This window comes from Muscardinus avellanarius (genome assembly GCF_963383645.1).
Source record: "Muscardinus avellanarius genome assembly, chromosome: 2".
Lineage (NCBI taxonomy): Eukaryota > Metazoa > Chordata > Mammalia > Rodentia > Gliridae > Muscardinus > Muscardinus avellanarius.
In genome coordinates, this window is record NC_137787.1 from 57,495,645 (window position 1) to 57,519,202 (window position 23,558).

General features: G+C 38.7%; 1 protein-coding gene across 1 annotated transcript in view; it reads left to right on the top strand.

Moving 5' to 3' along the window:
- CCDC141 (coiled-coil domain containing 141) overlaps positions 1-23,091 on the top strand; it is a gene marked incomplete at both ends in the record, with an annotated part of 200,424 nt that extends 177,333 nt beyond the window's left edge. The window contains 4 exons of the mRNA XM_080689625.1: positions 2,130-2,242; positions 7,087-7,203; positions 19,884-20,725; positions 22,824-23,091. Of these exons, the coding sequence (XP_080545751.1) occupies positions 2,130-2,242; positions 7,087-7,203; positions 19,884-20,725; positions 22,824-23,091 (1,340 nt within the window). The remainder of the gene's footprint in view (positions 1-2,129; positions 2,243-7,086; positions 7,204-19,883; positions 20,726-22,823) is intronic.
- Positions 23,092-23,558: the final 467 nt, after the last annotated feature.

Sequence of the window (23,558 nt, forward strand, 5' to 3'; positions counted from 1 at the left end):
CCTGTGTCTGACTTTATTTACCACAGAGTCTTCCAGTTCCATCCAAGTTGACAATGTCGGATTTCTTCATTCTTGTGGCTAAATAGTACTCTATTATATATATGCAGTATATCTTCCTGATCCATTCTTTAGTTGATGAACATTTAGGTAGTTTCCACCTCTTTGCTGCTGTGAATAATGCTGCAGTAAACAGAGGGTTTAGGAACCTTCTCTAGTACTAATGTCATCTTCATTGGATGTATACTGTGTTAGTCAGCTTTTCATTGCTGTGACAAAATACCAGAGAAAAACAATTTAAAGGAGGAAAGATTCATTTTGGCTCTTGTTTCGGAAGTTTCGGTCTATGATTGGCTGGCTCCATTGCCTTGGGCCTGAAGTGAGGCAAAACATCATGGTAAAAGGGCACAACAGAAGAAATCTTCTCACCTTAGAGTAGTCAGGAAGCAAAGAGAGAAGACGGGGCCAGAGAGAGGAGGGGGCCGAGGATGACGGAAAGTCCCGAAGGACCCATTCCTATCAAACTCCTACAGTTTATACCATCTCCTAATGGTCTTTTCAGCTGTGAAGGCTTCAGTTAATCTGTTAATGAGGTCAGAGCCCTTACGGTTCAATCACTTTCCCAAATTCCCTCCTCTGAACATCTCTGCTTTGGAGACCCGCCTTTAATGCATGTGTCTTTAGGGGACGCTTCACAAATGAACCATAACAGATGCCCAGTAGTGGAATGACTGAATTTGGTAGTTCTATTTTCAATGCTTTGAAGAATCCATAATTTTTTGTAATAGCTGTACTTTTAACATTCCCACAAACAATGTGTAAGGGTTTTCTTTTCTATGCATGCTTGCCAGCACTCGTCATGTTTGTCTTTTTGATAGTAGCCATTCTAACTCTAGTGAAGTGATATCTCATTGCAGTTTTGATTCACATTTCCCTGAGGACTAAATATATTGGGCATTTGTTCATCTACCTATTGGTCATTTGTATATTTTCCTTTGAAAAATATATATATTGCCAAATTTTAAGTTGATTATTTGCATTTTTATTGAGCTCTTTGTATTTTCTTTTGTTTGAGCTCTTTGTATAGTCTGAATATTAATTATTTACCAGATGTAAGTAAGGCTTAACAAATATTTTCTCCCATTCTATACACTGTCTTTTCACTCTGTTGATTGTTTCCTTTGTTCTGCAGATTTTTTTTTTTTTTTGGTTAAACGTGTCCTATTTGTTTATGTTTGCTTTTGCTTCCCGTGTCTTTGGGATCTTATCCAAAAAATCCTTGTCCATTCAAATGTCCTGAAGCATTTCTGTTATTTTCCCTTCTAGTAGTTTTAAAGTTTCAGAACTTACCTGGAAGTCTTTAATTCATTTTGAGTTGATTTTTGTAACTGGTGAGAAATAAGAGTCTAATTACAATTTTTGTTTGTGGGATTTTTCATTTTTTCTTTCTTTTTTTTATTTTATTTATTTATTTATTTATTTATTTATTTATTTATTTATTTTGGTGGTACTGGGGTTCCTGGAAGCCCTTCTACCTCCGGGCTACACTCCCAGACCTATTTTTATATTTTTATTTGGAAACAGGGTCTCTTAAGCCAGCAAGGCTGGCTTCGAACCTGCACAATCCTCCTGTCTCCGCCTCCCAAGGGCGGGAATTACAAGCGTGCGCCACCACGCCCGGCTGGATGTGGGATTTTTGAGGGAAGACTTGTTGACTCAGTTTGGTCAGCGATTATGTGAGGGACTTAGAGTGACATACATTTGAGGGAAGCAGGAAGAAACCATATTCTGGAGGGTCTTAAATGCCATTCTGTGGAACTTACACTTCCCTAAGTAGTAAAAAAAAAATCACTGAATGTTCTGAACAGGAGATACTGATTATAATTGAATTTTAAGAATATGAATACAGCAACCTTATTTAAGTTTCATAAAAGTGACATGGTACAACAAACATAATACTTGGATTTTCAAAAATGCCATCAATCTTTTATTTGTTTATGTCAGCAAGTATTTAACAACATACTATTTGCCAGGTCTTACAATAGACACTTGGTAAATAAATTGATGTCTGGAATTTTTTTTCTGCTAAGAATTTGACCTTTGAAAATAGTTTTATTCCTTCTTCTTTCTAGGTTTAGAGGAAGGGCAGAAATATGCTGAGAAAATAGTGGCAAAACATAATGAGGTTCTTGAATCTGTTACTGAATTATGTGGGTCTCTCACAGAGCTTGAAGAAAAACTAAAGGTAATTTCTTCTCCACAGAATATGTATTTTCAAATGATATAAATAAAAATGTGTTGATCAAATGTCTTCTGGCGTGAAGATGTTCTAACTAAAATTCTAGAGACATAATGTGCACATTTGTTTCATAGCATCCTAACATAATTATCAGGATGATTCTGATAATTAATTCTGTTTCTTTCCCATCACTGCAGAGAAAAAAATTATGGGAATGAGGGCTAATTACAACTAAGGTGTCTCGTTTACATTTTCATGGATCATATCCTGAAGGATAAATGTGTTCCACTAAACCACAGGAAAGTCTGTGTTAAATAGCCTTACATTTGGGCTTATGAATAATTGATGTAAGAGGTTTTTTTCTCTACATTGTGGCATCAGAGAAAATAAAACTAATATTCAGGTATTATATTCATTAAATGTAACTTCATAGAAATATTCAACTAATCATTTTCACCTTTCATGGGATAAAAATATTAATGGTAATAGTATAGGGAAAATGTGTATGTATATGTATAACAAAAACCCAGTTAAAATAAAAACACGTGTCGTTTTGTCTATGCCATGTCAAAACTGGTTTGATTAATATTGTTTATAAAAAACTAACTGAAGGAATTGGCTGTTTAGAATGGTGAGAAGAGCAGGGTAACTAAGACCATAGGCTCCAGAGTAAAACACAGCTACCTTGAAATACCAACTCTTTAAATTATTGACTAAGCTGGGCATGGTGGCGCACGCTTGTAATCCCAGGACTTAGGAGGCTGAGACAGGAAGATCGCAGGTTCCCTATCAATGTCAGCTATTTAGTGAGGCCCTCTGCAACTTAATGAGACTCTGTTTCAAAATAAAGAATAAAAATTAGTAGTAGGGATGGAGCTCAGGGGCAGAGTGCCCTGGGTTCAATTCCCAGTACCACAATAACAACAACAAAAAGTAAATGAATTAATGACTAGATACTGGGTAGACTCAATGAGTCTCAGTTTCCTGATGTACTAAGTGGATCATTGGGTGCTCCAAAGGATTGAATGTGAAGATGTCCAATATTATTGTTGTGATCACTGTTGTTACTGAGGCCTGCAGTTTTGTAGAATTGTCTTTATTTTGAAGCAACCAACATTTTTCTGTATGATTTTCATGTCAAAAATTTGAGTGTCTCTTCCATTCAAATAATCTGTGAAGCCAGGCATGGTAGCACACACTTATAATCCCAGTAAGTGGCAGGCTGAGACAGGAGAATCACAGGTTCACCGCCAGCCTCAGCAACTTAGTGAGACCCTATTTCAAAATAAAAAGAATAAAATAGGGCTGGCATTGTAGCTCAGAGGTAGAATTCCTCTGGGTTCCATCCTCAGTACCACACACACACATCATTGACCATTGGGTCAATGGAAATTGAACTAGATTTTTCTACTTTTTCATCATTTAAATAGCACTACAATAAACATATTTATGTATAAAGCTTTCTTTCTTTTGTATTATCACCTACACATAAGTTCCCCAAAGCAGATTTGGGAACATGGGTATAAAATTGTTGTTTCTAACATATGTGTCAAATTGCTGTTCTGAAATGTTTTACATTTATGGTGCCACCAGTAATGAGGGAATGAGCCATATATCTTATGTTATCCTTTCCACATTAATCATTTCCTCCCACCTCTCCCTCACCCCCAAGGGTCTGTTGCTTCTTGTGTCTTCCCAAACTACTGCTTCCTCTGACTCTGCTTTCTCTCATCTATCACATCTTTTTCATTTATGATCTATACCTTCAACGTATGGAAATTGACTCTTGAAATTATAACCTATCCAGAATTTCTTCCTCCTGGCTATTCTGCCTGAAAGAGCTCTCCCCACAGCCTGCCCCACTCCTTGTTCCCCACTCCTTCCCTGCTCCCTTGTAGGCAGGTTCAGACCCTCTCTTTCGCATGCCACAACATCACTTAGATTCTTCCCTGGTCAGAAATCCCCCAAATATATACCCAGCTAGATCACCCTTCCCAAGTACACTGCATCTCATGTTACTTCACTTCACTCCGAATTATGCATTGCTTTCCATACAAAGTTGAGACATAAGGCTCCCTAGTGACCTGAGACTGATAGCCTTTCCAACTGCTGGGCTTCTACACTCATTCGGTTCCTGTCCTGCTTGTCTATGCCTCGCAGTCCTTGACTTTTCTTACTTCTAAACCTTTTTATTTCTGAGGTGGGTCTGGAGATGGAACCCAGAGACATTTGACCTTTGAGCTACACCCCCTGCCCTATTTTTTATTCTTTATTTTGAAACAAGGTCTCACTAAGTTGTGGAGGGTCTCACTAAGTAGCTGAGGCTGTCTGTGAACCATGATCCTCAGCCTCCCGAATGCTGAAATTACAAGCATGTGCCACCATGCCCAGCTACTTCTAAACCTTTTTTTATTTCAAGCACATGGCCTTATGTCTGTGCTAAGCAAAATCATACCATCTCTTAAAGCCAAATCCAAATACCACCCCTCCACAAATCCTTCTCTATGTTTTCTTCTCTTCCCAAACACGTTTGTTCTTTTCTACCTGACCTAGTCTATTCCAGCTGATAAAGTATCATAGACCATGTGGCTTAGAAACAACAGAGGTTTATTTCTCACATTTCTGGAGATTTTAAGTCCAAAATCAAGGCATTAGCAGACTTAGTGCCTAGCGAGGGCCTACTTCCTCTTGGACAGTCATCTTCTCATCCAATGGCACATGGTAGAGAGGGCAAGGAGTCTCTCTCAAGGTCCCCTTTGTGAGGGCACTAATTCTATTAATGAAAGCTCTCGCCCCTATTACCTAAGCACACTCCTAAAGGCTCTACCTCCTAATACCATCGCCTGGAGGTAAAGATGCAGCACAAAATTTTAAGGGATATAAACACTTAGGCCTAGCTGTGCCACAATCATCACATATCAATACTATTACCATCTCAACTACCCTGATTGATTATGCTTAAAAAAATCTGGCTCTGCTCAATTTAGTGTCCCATGGGATATTTAGCACTATGCTTTGCCTTTTTTTTTTTTTTTAAACATGGCCTCATTAAGTTGCTGGGGGCCTCAGGAAGTTTCTGTAGCTGGCCTTAAACCTACAGTTTGAACCTTCCAAGTACTACAATGATAAGCATGCACCACCAAGCCCCACTTATATTTTGCCTTTTAAAGCAAGATTTCAGAAAGACTTTTGTATTTGTAGTAAATATCCAAAGGACTGGTACTGAGAAGAATCATTCAGGAGCTCAAAAAGGGTTGGCTTGGGTAAATGCATACAGAATGAGGAAGGGTTTCCCTGGCAAAAGAGAGGTACATTAGCATCATTCTTGGGTGTTTCAGTCTCAACAAAAGCTGGCCAAAGAGTACTTACTAATACTTTAAAGATGCTCATATAGAAAGTATAAATGTCTAGTTTCCATATCTTTTAGTTTGATGTCACGGCTCTCTTTGTCAGAGGTATTGTTATCAAGTGAACCCAGAAATTCCTGTTAAGGCTAATTTAATCTTAAAAATAATTTCTGATTGTATAGCAATCTGAGATTTACAAGAGACTTTGAATATTATCTCTAGTTATTTACAAGTAACCTTGAGACATATATAAGGCAAATATTGCTTCCCTTGTTTTAGAAGTAAAAAGACAGGACCAGAGAAGGTACAAGTGCTTTCCTTAGGCCTCACAGTTGACATTGGTAGATCTGGAATTTGAGCTTTAATCAAAATCACAACCTTGCATTCTTTCCACAACAGCTGCCATTGTGGGATTAGATACCAAATGTGCACTAAGGCAGAGTGACTCATCCAGTAATACAAACCAGTTTAGTTTTAGGGTTAAGATGGAAAGCCAAACGCCGGGCGTGATGGCGCATGCTTGTAATCCCCACGCTTGGGAGGTGGAGACAGGAGGATCACGCAGGTTCGAAGCCAGCCTCGCTGGCTTAAGAGACACTGTTTCCAAATAAAAATAATATAAAAAATAGGTCTGGGAGTGTAGCCTGGAGGTAGAAGGGTTTCCAGGAACCCCAGTACCACCAAAAAAATAAATAAATAAATAAAGATGGAAAGCCAAATAGCAGTGTCTCCCCAAATCCTCTGAGCAGTATAGCATGTGCCCTTTGGTGAGAAAGACTCATCCAATGGCCATGATCCATGCGAAATAAAGGCTCTCTGTTGCAATATAACCATCAACCCAAGTGGGATTTGTTCTATCACTTGGGTACCAGTGGCTCCATTCACGTTATCAAAATATTCTCGGCCTTCATGTGGCTTCATAGCAGATTGCAAACTCCCAGTACCTCCATGAGTAAAACCAACAAAATGTAGGAACAAGTTATCCCCACCCACAGGAAGCATCCTGTGTTCTTCTGTGCCATTTTTCTTCGCTATATTCAGTGATAGTTCCTTTCTCTTTTGAAGAGTCTCCCAGATTACTTTTGCAGATTCTCTGGATTTCCTGCTTTTCTCTCCACCAGAGACCTTTAATCACGTCTACCTCTTCTCTGCTCCCCAGTATCTCCTAATGATTTAAACTGTCATACACAGTGATCCCAGTCTCTAGAGAATGCCTCCGCATGAGCATCCTATTGTAAAAATTTCTTCTTTTCCTACTGAGATTTTGAGCAATCGGTTTTTTTTACTGGCATTGGGCTTTATCAAAAAAGTGAGGCAGGAGGAAAACTGTGAACTTTGAGGGATAATTTTGTAAATGACATCGTGGGAGTACATTGGCCTCTTGGGGAACACATTCACTGACAGATTTCAAGTGGCTTATGTTTTTCTTCCAAGTCATTAGTGTGTGACATTGTTCCTTCAACTGTCCTGGCCCAGGGTCTCACTAACCTTTGCTTTGTATAGCAGGGAGATATTCTAAAGGTTAATTCAGATTTGGAGGACTTCCATGACAATTGTATTGACCTACTAAAGGAACCAGCAAGAAACAATCAGACAGCATTCAACGAAGAAAAGAATAAGGTAAAGAAAACTATTTAACCACAGATATTAATTACTTTTGTTTTGAAAATAGTCATCATGCATTGAAAACAAGGAAATTAAAGCCTTCCTATCTATCCAAATTTAAATTCAATCTCCTAATATTAAATTCAGTGTGAGTTTCCTTATCCCTGACATCCTGTTTGCCCCTTAACTAGGACTTCTCTCTCCTGCTATTTCCTTCTGAATCTCTCCTACTGAATACTAGAACCATAGCATTTAACAATGGCATTAGGAACAGCCAGGAAAACACAATAACATTGCCCTGGACCACGTTTTTTTCTTCCATCTCTAGCTATTGTTATTTTACATTCTCTCCTTTATCATGCTGCCAAAGGGTTTTTCAGTCTTGGTCTTTTCTTAATATACTTCTATTGGTACATGGTAATTATATATCATACTGAATATTTGTGTGACAGAAATATACATGGGCAGAGCACTCTGCATTTCCCCCCAGACTCTGCCCCACTCCCTCCTCCTCCCTGTTGATGATATTTAAATTGGTTTTGATAGCTTCACAAATATACATAGGATTGTTTTAACTGATTCCTTCATCAGATTTCCTCTCTCCCTATTACTACTCCCTCACCAAAACCCCTTTCTGCTAATCTACTGGTATTTCTATCTCTTCTCATTTATCTGAAGTCTTTTGGTTTTCTTCTTTCACATAGGAGAGAAAAACACATGACCTTCACTTTCTGGGATTGGCTCTAATCTCAGAATAATATTCTCTAGTTCCACCAATTTTTCTGAAAATTATATAATTTTGTTCTATATGGCTGAGTAAAATTTAATTTGTGTATATACCACCATTTTATAAAACATTAATCTGTTAACAGATACCTAGGCTAGTTCCATAGTTTAGTTATTGTGAATTGTGCTGCTGTAAACATTGATATGTATGTATTACTATAAGATTCTGACTTTAATTACTTCGGAAAGATATCCAGAAGTTATATAGCTAGGTCAAATGGAGGAATGATTTGTGTGTAGGGTGGGAAGAGTACTAAGGATTAAATCCAGGCGCATTCTCTATCCTAGTTACATTTGCTTTTTTCAAAACAGGGTCTTGCTAAGTTTCTGAGGGTTTCACTAAGTTGCTAAGGCTGGCCTCAAACCTGTGTTCCTTCTGTCTCAGCCTTCCAAGTACTAGGATTGCAGGCGTGTGCCCCCTGCCCCATTTGGAAGGGTTCTTCTTATATGCTTTTATTGGTGCATTATAGTCTCATATCATAATGTAAATCATGTTGACAGTGACATGTATCCACATAGCACTTGGTGTGCCCTCCCCCACTGCCTCCCTATCGCCCCCTTCCACATACAGAGGTACTGAGATTCACATTGGTGTTTTCACATATGTACACATAGCTAATAGTAGTAATTCCTTGAATGGACTTCACTCTTCCCCTTCCCCTTCCCTTAGACCACCTTGCTGGCTCCACTGAGGCTGCTCCTCCATTATCTGGATTCCCTCTGCTGTCCCCATTACTCCCTAGCTTCCACATACGACCCTTCACTTTACATGATTGGCTAATCTCACCTAATGTTCCCCAGATCCTTCCATTTTCCTACAAAAATGACATAATTTTGTTCTTTTTTATTGTGGAGTAGAATTCTGTTGTGTGGATATTCCACAATGTTGTAATCTATTCATATGTTGATGGCCACCTAGATTGGTTCCATAATTTGGCTTTTGTGAAGTGTGCTGCTATGAACATGGGTATACATATATTACTGTAGTTCTCTGGTTTCAACTCCTTTGGAAAGATGCCCAGTAGTGGCATAGTCGAATCATATGGTAGATCCATTCCAAGTTCTCTGAGGAATCTCCATACTGATTTCCATAGCAGCTGCACTAATTTGCAATCCTACCAACAGTGTAGAAGAGTTCCAATTTCCCTACACCCTCACCAACATTTATTATTTTTTGACTTATTATGATTGCCATTCTGATTGGAGTTAGATGAAATCTCAGTGAAGTTTTGTTTTGCGTCTCCCTTATTGCTAATGATGGTGAGCATTTTTTTCATGTATTTGTTGGCCATTTATATTTCTTCTTTTGTGAAATATTTATTGAATTCAATTGCCTACTTCTTGACTGGGGTTTCTTTTAGTGTAAAAGTCTTTTAAGTTATTTGTATATTCTATATATTAGTCTTCTGTTAGAGGGATAGCTGGTAAAGATCTCTTATTCTATAGGCTTTCTCTTTAGATTCTTGACAGTTTTCTTTGATGAGCAGAAACTTTTTAACTTAATACCATCTTATTTATTAGTTCTTGTCTTAATTTCCTGAACATTGGGGGTTTCTACCTGTGCCTATATGTTGGAATCTTTTTTTTTTTTTTTTTTTTTTGGTGGTACTGGGGTTCCTGGAAGCCCGTCTATCTCCGGACTACACTCCCAGACCTATTTTATTTTTGGAAACAGGGTCTCCTAAGCCAGCACGGCTGGCTTCGAACCTGCGCGATCCTCCTGTCTCTGCCTCCCAAGCGCAGGGATTACAAGCGTGCGCCACCACGCCCGGCTATATGTTGGAATCTTGGACCTGTGTCTTCTCTAGTAGCTTCAAAGTCTCTGGTCTAACTTCTAGGGTTTGTTTGTTTGTTTGTTTTATATTACTCTTTGGAAAATCTTAGTGCAGGCAATTAGATTTTATTTTGCTCCCATAGAATCAACTCTCGATGATATTTCCAGGCATTGTGCTAAAAGGTTAAAAAATTCAACTGAAATAAAAACAGTAAAGTATTTAGTAAAATGTTTAAATTATTTTAAAACCTAGACATTTATAGGTTTTAGAGTAATTTACATTTTACTAAATCATGTAGCAAAAATTACAAATACTAACAAAATGTAAATGTATTGTAGCTTTAAAAGTATTTAAATCTCAGCATCCTTATAGATTTTTGGCATTGTGCTCACTCTCTATTCATAGCTGCCAGACTATAATTAGCACTTGACTTTTTGCTTTGCAAATTTGCCTGTGCCCCATGTTTCTTTCCTGAAGGAACAGCAGATTCAGCATGCTTTTCAACAGCCCTCAAATTAATAAAATACCCTTCTAAAATGTAAAACTCAGACATACACACAAACCCACAAAACAAGCAAGAACAGCAAAGACCCTTCTCCCTTCTCGTTGCAATTACTTCATGGAAAATTCTTTGTCTTTCCTTGTACTCAGTTTAGTTTTTGCAGCTTCTCTATAGGTTCTTTCTCACAGTAAGCGAGATCAAGGTCCAGTGCAACTAAACAACCATCAGGCAGCAGGGACATTAAGCAAGGTGCCTTCCTGTGATAGAGCCTTGAGCCACTTAAACCTTGGTTCCTCATCAAGTCAGAAGAAAGCTGTCCAACCTTGCTCATCTTCTTGGACCTTAGTCTTGTATTAGGTGGTTTCTGGTTACTCTGGTCTAAATCAAGGTTTCTCAACTTTAGCTCTATTGATATGTTGGTTAGAGAATTCTCTGCTATGAGGGCTGTCCTGTGGATAGTAGAATATTTAGAATCATCTATGGCTACTGCCCAAGAATGCCAAAACCACCACTCCCCCCTCCCAAGTTGTGGCAGTAAAATAAAATGTCTATGTTTATAGACATGGCCAAATTTACCCTAGGGAGCAAAACTAAGAGCTTGAACTTTGTGTGATGACACACACCTATAATCACAGTACTTAGGCGGCTGAGACAGGAGAATCAAAAGTTTGAGGCCAGCCTCAGCAACTTAGTGAGAGTATATATATATATATATATATATATATATATATATATACACACACACACATATACATACATATACATACATATATACACGCATATATACATATATATATATAGCCTGGCGTGGTGGCGCACAGTTGTAATCCTAGAATTTGGGAAGCTGAGACAGGAGGATCGTGGTTCTCAGACAGCTTCAACTACTTTAGTGAGGCCCATTGCAACTCAGCAAGACCCTGTTTCAAAATAAATAATTAAAAAATAGGGCTGGGGTGTATCTCAGAGGTAGAATGCCCCTGGGTTCCATCCCCATACCACACACCCACACACACACACAAAAAAAATAGGGGCAGGGTGTGGCTTACAAATAGAATGCTTATGGATTCAACCCCTAGTAGCACATTCACAAATAGAATAAATGGTTGAAATAATAAAGAATTGTATTAAAGATACCACTTTGTCTTAAGAAAGTTTCTAAGAATTCTAAACCCAACATCATATTATTAATTGTATTTAATTCTGTACATTTTCCTACATTATGAATCAGGCAACAACTTAAAAACACAGAAGGTCCCGTGTGGTGGCTCACCCTTGTAATCCCAGCATTTGGGAGGCTGAGACAGGAGAATTGCAGTTGTGGACAGCCTCAGCTGCTTAGTGAGGCCCTTGGCAACTTAGTGAGACCCTGTCTAAAAATAAAAGAATTGAAAAAATTCTTTTTCAATTCTCTCCAAGGAACTTAGGGGTGTAACTCAGAGGTAGAATGTCCCTGGGTTCCATCCCCAATACTACAAACAAACAAACAAACAAAAAAAAAAAAACCTCAGAAACACAAGTTTCTGCTGTCAAAGCAAACATACTCATTTATAGTTAGTAAAAAAAAAATGCTTTTCCTTGCTTTTATTTATTTTATCAGAATAAAAAGTCTCTTTAAATAAAAAGACAAGATTTACTTTCACTGAAGAATAACTTTTATTTTAACATAAATTAAAAGACATGATTGATCATCAGTCATTTAAAATGAAAGTGAAGGTCCACAATTATGGCTGTCAAGAATTCTTGCTGGCATCATTTCATGTACACTTTCTGGTGCCATTGGTACAGACAGCATAATGAAAGGGTAGCAGTAATCTTCATTCTCAAGCAGCTCAATCACACTTACCCTCTTATTGTCTCTATTATTTATATATAGGTCAAACATAATGATTCTCCAAAACACCATGTGGGCAGATAACAAGAAACACCAAGTAAAAAGCTTGTCTGGGAATTACTACATTCAATTTTGATACTCTTAAAGGGTATTAATCTTCCTCAGGAAATTATTTGAGTCAGAAAGAACAGTTGCACTAAACTACTTAAAGAATATATTCATCACAGAAAATTTCTCCCGGAGATAGCAAAGTGATTCTCATTTTTCTGACCACAAAACACAGCAGGTAGAATTGGACAATTCAGTTGATGCAATGCAGGGAGCTCTGCTAGCAGATTAGTGATGGTGTTTTATCCCCAAGGTGGGTGCTGATGCTAAATCCACAGTAATATCTGAAAACTCCCAAGGTTAAATGGAAGCATGGATTATTAAGAGACTTGCCTGAAGTCATGGAACTATTTGATGGAAGATGAAGGCTTTCGATGCCAGCATTTAGGGTTATAGAGTTCTAGTGCTCAAAGGGATTTAACAATCATCTGATCAAATCTCATTTTACAGTTGAGGAAACTGAGGCCAAAAGAGATTAAATATCTTGCCCTCTGAAAATCACAGAAAATAGTGTCAGAACTGGGCAGGCAGCCTATTTTTTCTGACTTCTGGCCAGGTACCTTTTCCACAAGACCAGGGGAACTCTCCAAGGAACTGCTACACATAAATGAACTGCTCTGTAGATGATACTGTAGATGTCTGTGCCAAAGCTTCCCCTCTGTCTATTCATCTGTTTGTATAAGGATTAATGAAGTAATAGCATGAGAGTGCTATTTGTTATATATATACAGATACTAAGCAATTCAGTAGAATGCTCTTATCAGATTTGGAGGACAGTCCTGGCCCCTCCTTCACTGATCCTGACCACCTGGAATGTGGGGGAAGATGTCCTAGACACGCTTACCTTGGAAAAATTAGGAGGAAGCAAAGTATTTTTTCTTTTCCACCTTTTTATTTCCTTCTCTTCTACCTTGTCCCCTCCAAGTGCCCAAAAGTCTCATGTCATGTCTTGGCTGCTTAAAGCTCCTTAAAGGACCTTCTCTCCAAACCCCTTTTATTAACCACACTGTAGGATTAAGATCTTTATTTATTTTTCTATTTAGCTTTATTAAATCGTATTTATCCCAAGGTAAGACTATTTATTGTGGAGATCTGGGGGAAAGGGGAGGTCTTGTGGAATTTCTTTAAATTCACTACATTGGTTGCTCCCAACTCAATGTAATTTGAAGATTAATCCTGCCCACTTTGTTGAATAGGTAAAGGATATCCTTAGGATCTTCCTTCCAGATACTTTGCACTTGTCGATTATTGAAAACCAAGTGATTATGTCCACCAGTGGAAATACAAGTTCAGAAACCATGATGGACATAAGACCTGAGACTATGGATTTATGATTAATTAAAAGACAATTGAACCAGGCACTGTGGGCCACACCCATAATCCCAGTATTTAGGAGGCCAAAACAGGAAGGCAGCAGGTTCAAAGCCAGCCTTGGCAACTCAGTGAGACTCTGTTTCCAAATAAAAAATAAAATAGGTCTGGAGGTATAGTCCGGAAGTAGAAGGCCCTGGTTTCCATCCCCAGTACACCTCTCACACAAAGACAGTTGAACATTAGATATGAAAGTAGGCAAGGTCTTTAAGGTGAAAAATCTATAAAGATTAGAGAAAGCCAAGACCATTGGTCATTCACATTGGAATTTGGGATGCAAATCAAAACTACCCTGAGATTTCACCTTACCCCAACTAGAATGGCAACCATTCAAAACACAAACAACAAATGCTGGTGAGGATGTGGAGAAGTGGGAACTCTAAGACATTATTGGTGGGATTGCAAATTAGTGCAACTATTTTGGAAAACAGTATGGGGAATTCTCAGAAGAATGGGAACAAATTTACCATTCGATCCAGCAATACCACTTCTGGGTATCTACCCAAAAGAAAGGAAACCAAACTACCAAACTAATGCATGTGTATCTATGTTCATAGCTGCACAATTCACCATAGCCAAACTATGGTACCAGCCAAGATATTCATCAACAGATGAATGGATTACAAAACTGTGGGATATGTATACAATGGAATTTTACCCAGCCATAAAAAATCACAATTGCAGCATTTACAGGGAAATGGATGGAGCTGGAGGATATTATGCAAAGCGAGATTAGTCAGTCATAAAAAGTTAGAAATTCGATGCTTTCCCTAATATGTGAAAGGTAAGGTGAAATGGGTCATAGGAGGAATTCCAGGTTAAAAAGGAGATCCTAAAGAGGAGCAAATAAGGCAACCTAACTGTGGGAATGGGAGGGGGGAAGAAGGAAACTCTTTAAAGCACATGATGTATTTGTTCATATCATAGTCAACCAATAAGCCAAGCATGGGAGAGAGGGATGGGGAAGAAGTATGGTGGGGACTCAGTGGAAGCTGGCTGGGTGATGTGTGCATTTATGTCTACACAAGTTTTTTACCCCATTATGATGTATAAATACAATGCACCAATAAAAAAAAAAACTTTAAAAAAACAGAAAATGACAAAACCCACAAAGAACAGTGAAAGATATTTGAGAAACAAATTTAGAGCTGAATTATATTTGAGAAAATTAGATCAGAGTTTCCTGGATATTTTGCCAGAACTTATCAAGCTGATGCAAATATGTCCTGTCTATACTAACACATACAAAGTTATTTACCTCTTTCTGGAAATATACACACATGCATAGATTTTTCTAATAGCAAAGATGATGATTTTGTGGTGGGAAAATTAGAAAAAGTAGCTGGAATATATGAATGTTTAGAGACCTTTTTCATAAATAAAAATTACATAAAGCTAAGAAACTATCTGTCAGTGAGTTTTTAGCTTATTTTTTTAAGGGGTTCTTTTTTTGTGCCATAGGTACAGCTCATCATGATTTCAGAAAGTCATTTGGTAAAAAGAGTTGTGATAATACTCTTAAGATAACTGGAGAAATATAAGAGTTTGCCTGGGTAATAATTGTACCCAAAAGTATTACATAGTACATGAATGTCAGCCTAGTGAACACTCTGCCTTGGCTTTGTTCTAATCTCTTCAGATAGCTGGCTTTGTTCTAATCTCTTCAGTGTCCAACATTTTTAACAGTGGTATTAACCAACAAAGAAGATGGGAAATTTTAGTTGACTAAATATTTAGTATAACTCAATGGACCCATGTGGTTCTGATAAAATCATGAAAAGAACCAATACAATCACTTTAATAAAATACATGGATCACGGAGATGTTGATTTCACTATTACCCATCTGGAAAGTAAATAAACCCTAGAAACAAACATTTAGAGAAGAACATTAATTAATAAACTGAGATGTTTCCAGAAAAATATTTGAGAAAATTCTCACCTTCTTACTGTTAGTAGAAATTACACGGTAGCTTTATTTTCTGTGAAAAGAGCTTTCTTGCTTTAGGAATTATAAGATGTAAAATAATAATATCTTTGGATTCCCTTCCTGCATTCGGCATCTACTGAAAGTAAAAGCAGGAGTCAGGAGTAACCAGGAAAAGCTGGGTTCGAGGATGTGGACTTTCTGGCAGGTTTTCCCAAACTTCACACTTGATGCAGATAGACTTACCTACCCAGCCAGTTTGGAGCACAAGGACAACCTAAGGCTTCCTCTATAGGGCTTCTCATGCCTTCAAGCCCTCCTGAACACATCTCTTTAGGGAGAGACAATCTAAAACAGAGGACCCAAGAGGCAGAGCAGAGCACGCACAGTTCCATCTCCCCAGCACTCCATTAGGAAAGGCAGTTCCTCTCCAGTAGGGGGTGATGAGGAGTGAGGAGACTGGTTTGGACTTTTATCCAAGTTTCTCCTAAACTTGTTGTAAATTTTCAGAAAACTTTAAAGAAATTTTCCTGTATGGAAAGGCACAGGTTACCTGAAGAAGTCATTAAAAGTCATCTGCCCCTGGCCGGCTTGGTCAACAAATGTCCCTGCTCCCCTCTGAAGGAGCTGGTAGCTCATGGGAGTCAGACCAAATGATGAAATTTGTAGAAGTTGAGGCAGGAGAAGAGAATCTGGGGATTTTTAGTTTAAGAAAGAGGTTTAGAGGCTCTAGGATCAATTTTCCAAGTGGCAAAGTCCTGTTAAAATAGGAGGCAGTCGCGCTTTCTCTGGTAGCTCATGGAGACCAAGTCGGAACCACTGGTGAAACTTGCAAGAAGGCAGGTCTTTGCTAAATATGGGAAGATAGCCTTAACACAGTGTTAAGCGAATCATAGAGTTCTTAGTCAAAGCACCCTTTCAGGAAATGTGTTCTGAAAATGTCGCAATGCTGTAGAGGAGATTCTTAGATTGACTAGGCAGTTGAATCAAAGTTGGTATGAGAGAAAAATAAACATTCTATTTTTAAGAAGAGGTAAGTCTTGCTAAGCCATGGTGGGACAAACAAAATAAGGAAGGGTATTTCCTACCAGATATGGGTTTGTTTAGAAATTTGAGTATTCCATGTGTGTGTAGGGATGGGGGCTTTCTAGGGATTGAACCTAGATACATTCTACCTCTAAGCTACACCCTCAGCGCTATTTTATTTTTTATTTTGAAACAGGGTCTCACTAAGTTACAAATGGCCTTGGGAGGTTGCTGAAGCTGATCTTGAATACTCCTGTCTCAGCCTTCCAAGTACTGAGATTTGAAGCAGACCCTAGCACACTCGGCTATTTTGGTTTTTTAAAATGGGATCTCACAATGTTGCCCAGGCTGGCCTTAGACTTGTGATCCTCTCACTTGAGCCTCCCTAGTGGCTAGAATTGTAGCTGTGAGCCACACACCTGGCTGCAATGTGTGTGTGTTTGTGTGTGTGTGTGTGTGTGTGTGTGTGTGTGTGTAATGAGAAGGACATTTAGGAACTTCTGGGTATTATGAGACTGACTTGCTATTCACTGTGCTAATGAGGCTCTTAACCTCTGAGTTTTAGACCCAGAATTTAAATTTCTGATAAAAGACTAAAGGATGCCATATTGAAAAATCAGATTTCTGCTTTTCTCTGAGTTGAGCTCATCTCTGTGGGGCAGTAGAAGGAACATTGTTTTGCTTCTACTATTTAACTGAAAATAATGCATTTATTTTCTCAGAAAACACTTATAAAGTACATGTCAAAAGCAGGGCTGTATGAGAAAATGAAGAACTGCAAGTCAAGGCAAGCTATGGCTTTCTCAAGTTCATGTGCAGCTACAGGACAAAAAACATACATGCTAATGAAGTAAAAACACACCCCAAAACTGGCTGTGGTGGCGCACGCTTGTAATCCCAACAATGGGGAGGCTAAGACAGGAGAACCACGGTTCACTGACAGCCTCAGCTACTACTGAGACCCTGTTTCAAAATAAACAATAAAAAATAGGGCTGGGGGTATAGCTTGGAGGTAGAATGTCCCTGGGTTCCATCCCTAGTACCAAATAATAATAATAATAATAATAATCTTAAAAAATACCCCAAAAGCCAGGCATGGTGGCACACGCTTGTAATTCCCGCACTTGGAAGGCAGATACAGGAGTATTACGCAGGTTTGAAGCCAGCCACGCTGGCTTAAGAGAGCCTATTTTCAAATATAAAGTAGGTCTGGGAGTGTAGCCCGGAGGCACAAGGGTTCCCAGGAACCCCAGTACCACCAAAAAAAAAAAAAAACAAAAAACAAAAAACAAAAACCCAAAAGCTGAGAAATGTACAGAAAGTAGATATAAAACAATCAGGTTGGAGTAGATGAGATCACTTTCAGTTTTTGTGTACTTTGAGTCTATGACAAAAGGGGCATTTGAGCCTCTTCTTAAGCCAGAAATAGACATGGCTTAGTAGAGAGAAAGACCAGGACATTGTCCACTGGAGAAGAGCAGAGAGGGAAGTGGATGGAGTTCCCCCTGTACTTGGTGCACTCTCCTGTGAAGCCCAGAACATGTGATTGCTCCATGAATGCCACCCTTGCCCAGCAGGCTATCAAATCCACAAGAACAGAGACTGTATCTACACTTTCTCACCATATTATCCCTCGAGTGCTTAGCATGGCACATAGCATATAGTAAGTGTTCACTAGAAATTGTTTTTCAATGTAAGAATAAAACTAAAGGCTTTTAAAAAATAAAACCAGTCATTAAGGATGTTTTTTTTTTCTACCTGAGGTGCCTAGAGTAGTCAAACTCAAAGAGACAGAAAATAGAATGCTGCTTGTCAGGGGCTGAAATGAAATGTAGCAAATTTTTGTTTACTGGTATCAAGTTAGATTTGGGAAGATAAAAACATTCTGGAAATGGATAATGACGATGGTCACTTAGCAATGTGAATGCTTTTAATGCCACTAAACTGAATGCTTAAAAATGGTTAAGGTAGCCAGGCGTGGTAGCGCACGCTTGTAATCCCCATGCCTGAGAGGCTGAGACAGGAGGATCGCACAGGTTCAAAGCCAGCCTCAGATACTTAGTGAGGCTCTTAGCAACTTAGTGAGATGGCTGTTTCCAAATAAAGTATAAAATAGGTCTGGGAGTATAGCTCAGAGGTAGAAAGCCCCTGGGTTCCACCCCCAGTACTGCAAAAAAAAAAAATGGTTAAGGTAGTGAATGTTATGTTACAAATATCTTATCACACTTTAAAGATAAGAAATTACTTTCTTGAGAAAAAAAGAAGGGTTAGTCTGGGAGATTTTGATGGGTCATTTAATAAGAGGAAGTATGTTTGGGAACTATGTGTCCATGAGAAATGTTGACAAATAAGCCAGATCAAAGCAGAATTTGCTGTTTGAAGAGACTACTCGAATGATGTTGGAGAACAATGGCACATTGTAAAAAAATGTTTTTGATAACCTTTTATTGGTGCATTATAATTATACGTCATAATGCGATTCAGGGTGATAGAAACACATGCACAAAACATGGTGCATTTCCCTCTGGGTCCCACCCTTGGCATGTCTGTCTGTCTGTCTGTCTGTATATATGTATGTATGTTTTTTGCAGTACTGGGGATGGAACCCAGGGGCATTCTACCTTTCAGCTACACCTCCAGCCTCATTTTTTATTCTTTATTTTGAAACAAGGTCTCACTAAGTTGCAGAGGGCCTCACTAAGTAGCTGAGGCTGGACACGAACCTGCGATCCTCCTGTCTCAGCCTCCTACATACTAGGATTATGAGCGTTCAACACCATGCCCAGTTTATTTCTGTATCTTCTATAACGTGGATTGATGTATCTGTTATTGTGCCAAAGCATGCTGTTGTAACTAGAGCTTTTTAGTATAATTCAAAATCAGGCATTGTGATGTTTCCAGCATAGCTCTTATTGCTAAGAATTGATTTGGCTTGTTCTGGATCTTCTGATTTTCCATATGAACTTTAGGACTTTTTTTCTATCCCTGTGAAAGACACTGATATTTTATTAGGGATTGCATTGAATCCAGAGTTAGCTATTGATAATAGGGCCAACTTTGCTCAACAAACAACTGACAAACTATCCCATCTAACTCCTTCAGTGCAGATAAAACTGGACTTTCTCTCTCCTGTTTCACAAGGCCTATCACATTTCCCTTCAATTGAGGTCAGGTTGGCCACTGTTAGTCATGGGAAGGGACTGTTCCCAGGTTAGATAAATGGTTTCAAGTTCTGTATCCCAGTGCCAGCCCCTAAGTTTTAACTGTAGGCTTCCTCAAGTTGTATCTCTCAAGATAAATTTCCCTCTAATTGAAAGCTGGATAAAGACAAGCACACAACTAATGGAGTTCTGGCTTTCCTCTTTCCAAGGCGGCAGATATCTTGGCTGTTGACTTAACAGGGGAAGATGGGCTTCCACAGAACCCAAGGCAGCTGTCCTCTGCCAAAGAGAGCGAGGTCCAGGGCCTGCTCCTGCATGAAGACGTGCCATCAGAAGAATACGAGTGCATCTCGCCTGATGACATCTCCTTGCCCCCACTCCCGGGCAGCCCTGAGTCCCCCCTGACCCCGTCAGACATGGAGGTTGAAGAGTTTCCCAGCTCCTCTACCCTCCACCTTCACATCAGCAGCTGCCAAATGCAGACAGGGGCCAGCAGTCCAGGGGAGGCCCAGAAATCTGTTCTTCCACCACCTGTTGCTTTTGCTGATGCATGCAATGACAAGAGAGAAACATTTTCAAGCCACTTTGAGAGGCCTTCCCCCCGATTCCAAGCTGAGCCCCCACTAACCTCTGGAAGATGTCTGGAAGCGAGTTCTGCCTTACACAAAATCAGTGCTACGCATGCAGAGAGCATGCTAAGTGAAGTGCACGCAAGAGCTTTGCCACATCACCCTCAGGCTCAGGGAAGTTTGCTAGGAATTCAGGAGAAAATGCATGCTGATCATATTGCCACTAAAACCCCAGGTAGACTGCATGGTTCCCCTGATGCCTTCCCGGGCCTCGGCTCTCAATCGGGCGCCAGCAGGGGCTGCCAGAGGCAAACTGTCCCCCAAGAAGAGACGGAAAGCACATCAGCAAAGAACCGCGTGGTCAGCCTAGCTAGCCAGGCGCCTAATTTCTCCCGGCTCCTGTCCAATGTAACTGTCATGGAAGGTTCTCCGGTGACTTTGGAAGTTGAAGTAACAGGATTTCCAGAGCCTACACTGACATGGTGGGTAGCCTATAATGACAAGCCGTAAGTAAAAACAAGTAACCCCTGAGGGTGTCGTGTGTGTGTGAGCTAACTTAAAGCCGTAGGGCCAGCTGGCTTACTTTCTATGACCCGGCCACTCTGCATGACCCAATTGCATGTCCCACCCTCAATGCACACGTTAGTAATAGCATGGTTAGTACCCTTAAGGAAAAAAAGTAACCATCTATGATAAAAATTTATCAAATCCCCAAAGCATTATAAGTTGGTTGTGCTTGCTTTTATTTTCTTATACTCTCCTCATTTCTAAAGAGTATGTGTTGAAATAAATTACCCATTGTTTTTCTACAGCAGCATAAAATTTTCCTGATTTAAAACCCTATATGCAATTAACAAACATACGAATTTGGGTCTTCCCCTATTTCATTTACCTATCTCGTCTTTTCTTCTTTCCAGTGGTCTCACATGCCACTTCTGTAATAATTTGTTTTACTAAGATTTATTTTTGTACATTTTTTTTCAACATGTGAGGTAGAATAAGAACATTTTCTGAGTTGCTCCAGGTGACAGGTAACCAACTCATTTTTTAAAAGTGGCAAAATAACTGAGCTGTGAGCAATATGATTTCACTCTGGGGATACCATAATTTTTAGCCTGTTTGTTTTAGAAAAGGCAAACTGTGTATTAGAGGTTTTGAACCACTACTGTTGTTAATAGCAAAAACAACTCTAACATTCTCAATATGGGGGTTACCTTTAAACTTATAAAAACATTCATCCTTAAATAGATTTATTTGATGACAAAAGCAATTATGTTACAGCAAGTTTATACTTAGAAATGAGAAGATAAACTCACTTTTATTTATTAGAATATTTCAATAGACATTAAAGTAATAGTTTCAGTTATTGTGGGTACACATCTGACAGTACTTGACATGTGAACCAGATCTAAAGAACTTATAAGAAAACAAGTTTCTTGAAATCCTAAGAGAATGTGCGTTTGTGTTCAGTATAGTCATTTATGTATTTTTGCCTTATTATGTTATTTTTACATTTGCATGCTTTTTAAAAATCAAAAATTTTGTATTTTTGAATTTAAAAGATATTTAATTCATTATTAAATATCAGTTCACCCCAAAGAAAGATGTTGTCTGAAGTGATTTTTGGTTTTGTCCACATGAATAAATAGTTTAGTTAGTATATATGTCTGAAGAACCATTGATATGTATTTGTGGCCATCAGATTTAAAAATTATGTTCAGTGAACAACTGACAAGCTATCGGGAACTTGTACATTATTAGAATACTCAGAATAATTCAAAATTATCATTTAGATAATCGGAACAAAACATGATTCAGGTTTTCCATCTGTTCTTACGTGAGAGAGTATGGATATAAATAAATAAACAGTAATCTATAATATGGAAAATAGAAAAAATGTTTGCTTTATAAAAAGATCCATGTAAGTGCTTATTCTCATAGGAAACTTTCAGAAATATGTCATTAACAGTCAAAATCCAATTGCATAAATGGCTTTTATAATGACAAGTCATATTCTAATGAAATTATTTTACAAAAATTAAATGAACTCATTTTACCAGGAAATGATATGTAAGTCCCTTCCCCTAACACAACACATTTGCATTGTTCTGTGGATGTGAAGGGAAGGGCAAGTAAGACTCATTCCAATAGAGATTCCAAGATGGAGTCACAGCTGCTATTCCTCAGCTACAGAAAGAATGAAGCAGACTGAATATAAGGGTGACATTTCACACTCTCGATAATTATTGCCACGAGCAAATGGTGACCCAGTGTGACCAGATGGTCTGACTTTTTTAAGAGTAGCTGGATATCTGAGTTTTTATGTAAGTTCCAATTACTAAATGTTTCCCAAAATTTAATTTTTCAAAAACATGATCAAAGCCAACTAAAGCAACCCTCTGGTCGCCAGCTGCCAACCTCTGCTTGAAAATAAACAATCTCTCTGAAATAGCTATGTAAGCCTCTGATAATACCACAGAACAGTGCCGTGGTCATGAGGCTATTCGCGGTATTGTTAGAACTTGGAACTAACGTGAATTAACAGTGATCCTGACTTTAAAAACTGACTCTTTGCTTTAGGTACAAGAAGGGCCAGAGATTGTGTGCAGATGGGCACTTACAGGTGTTACACAAGGAGACAAAGCATTCGGTGTTCATTCCGAAGGTGTGCAAGGCAGACGAGGGCCTCTATGTGGCTCAGGCCCAAAACTCTAGTGGCATTCTTTCTTCCAATGTCATCCTCCATGTGACAGGTAACCACAGGCCACCAATCACAAGAATTAACTGGGTAATGCTTTGTGTCCTCTATGTTAGTGTGTCACTGATGTACTGGCTACTCACACAGTAGCTATGTTGTTTACAGTGATGGACATCATTCTTCTGAGCCTAAAGGACAGTACAGTTGTTTGTTTTCCAGCACCTACCATGAAGCCTCCGCCACCAAATGGACCTCCATTCTGGCCACCTTGCCTGTTTAGCTGATACCACTGCTGGGTGAAATAATTGTATCTTATTTAATATTTAATGTATTTGAGAAGCTTGGTAAACCATGTGAAGTGAATAAGGATATATTTTTAACTCTAATATGAGATGTGTTTAATATAATATGCAGCAAAAGTATACCATGCACATTTCTTGCTAATTTAAGGAATGCTAAAGAAGGCTTATATCAGCATAGAGACAGGAACTAATTTTCAAATCCAGTTGTTTGATAATTTATTTTTAATTGTACTCATAAACATCTCCTTATGGGGCACAGCAGTAGAAATACTGAAGTTATGATTTTTAGTATGCATTATTTTTTAGCTGTCCTTT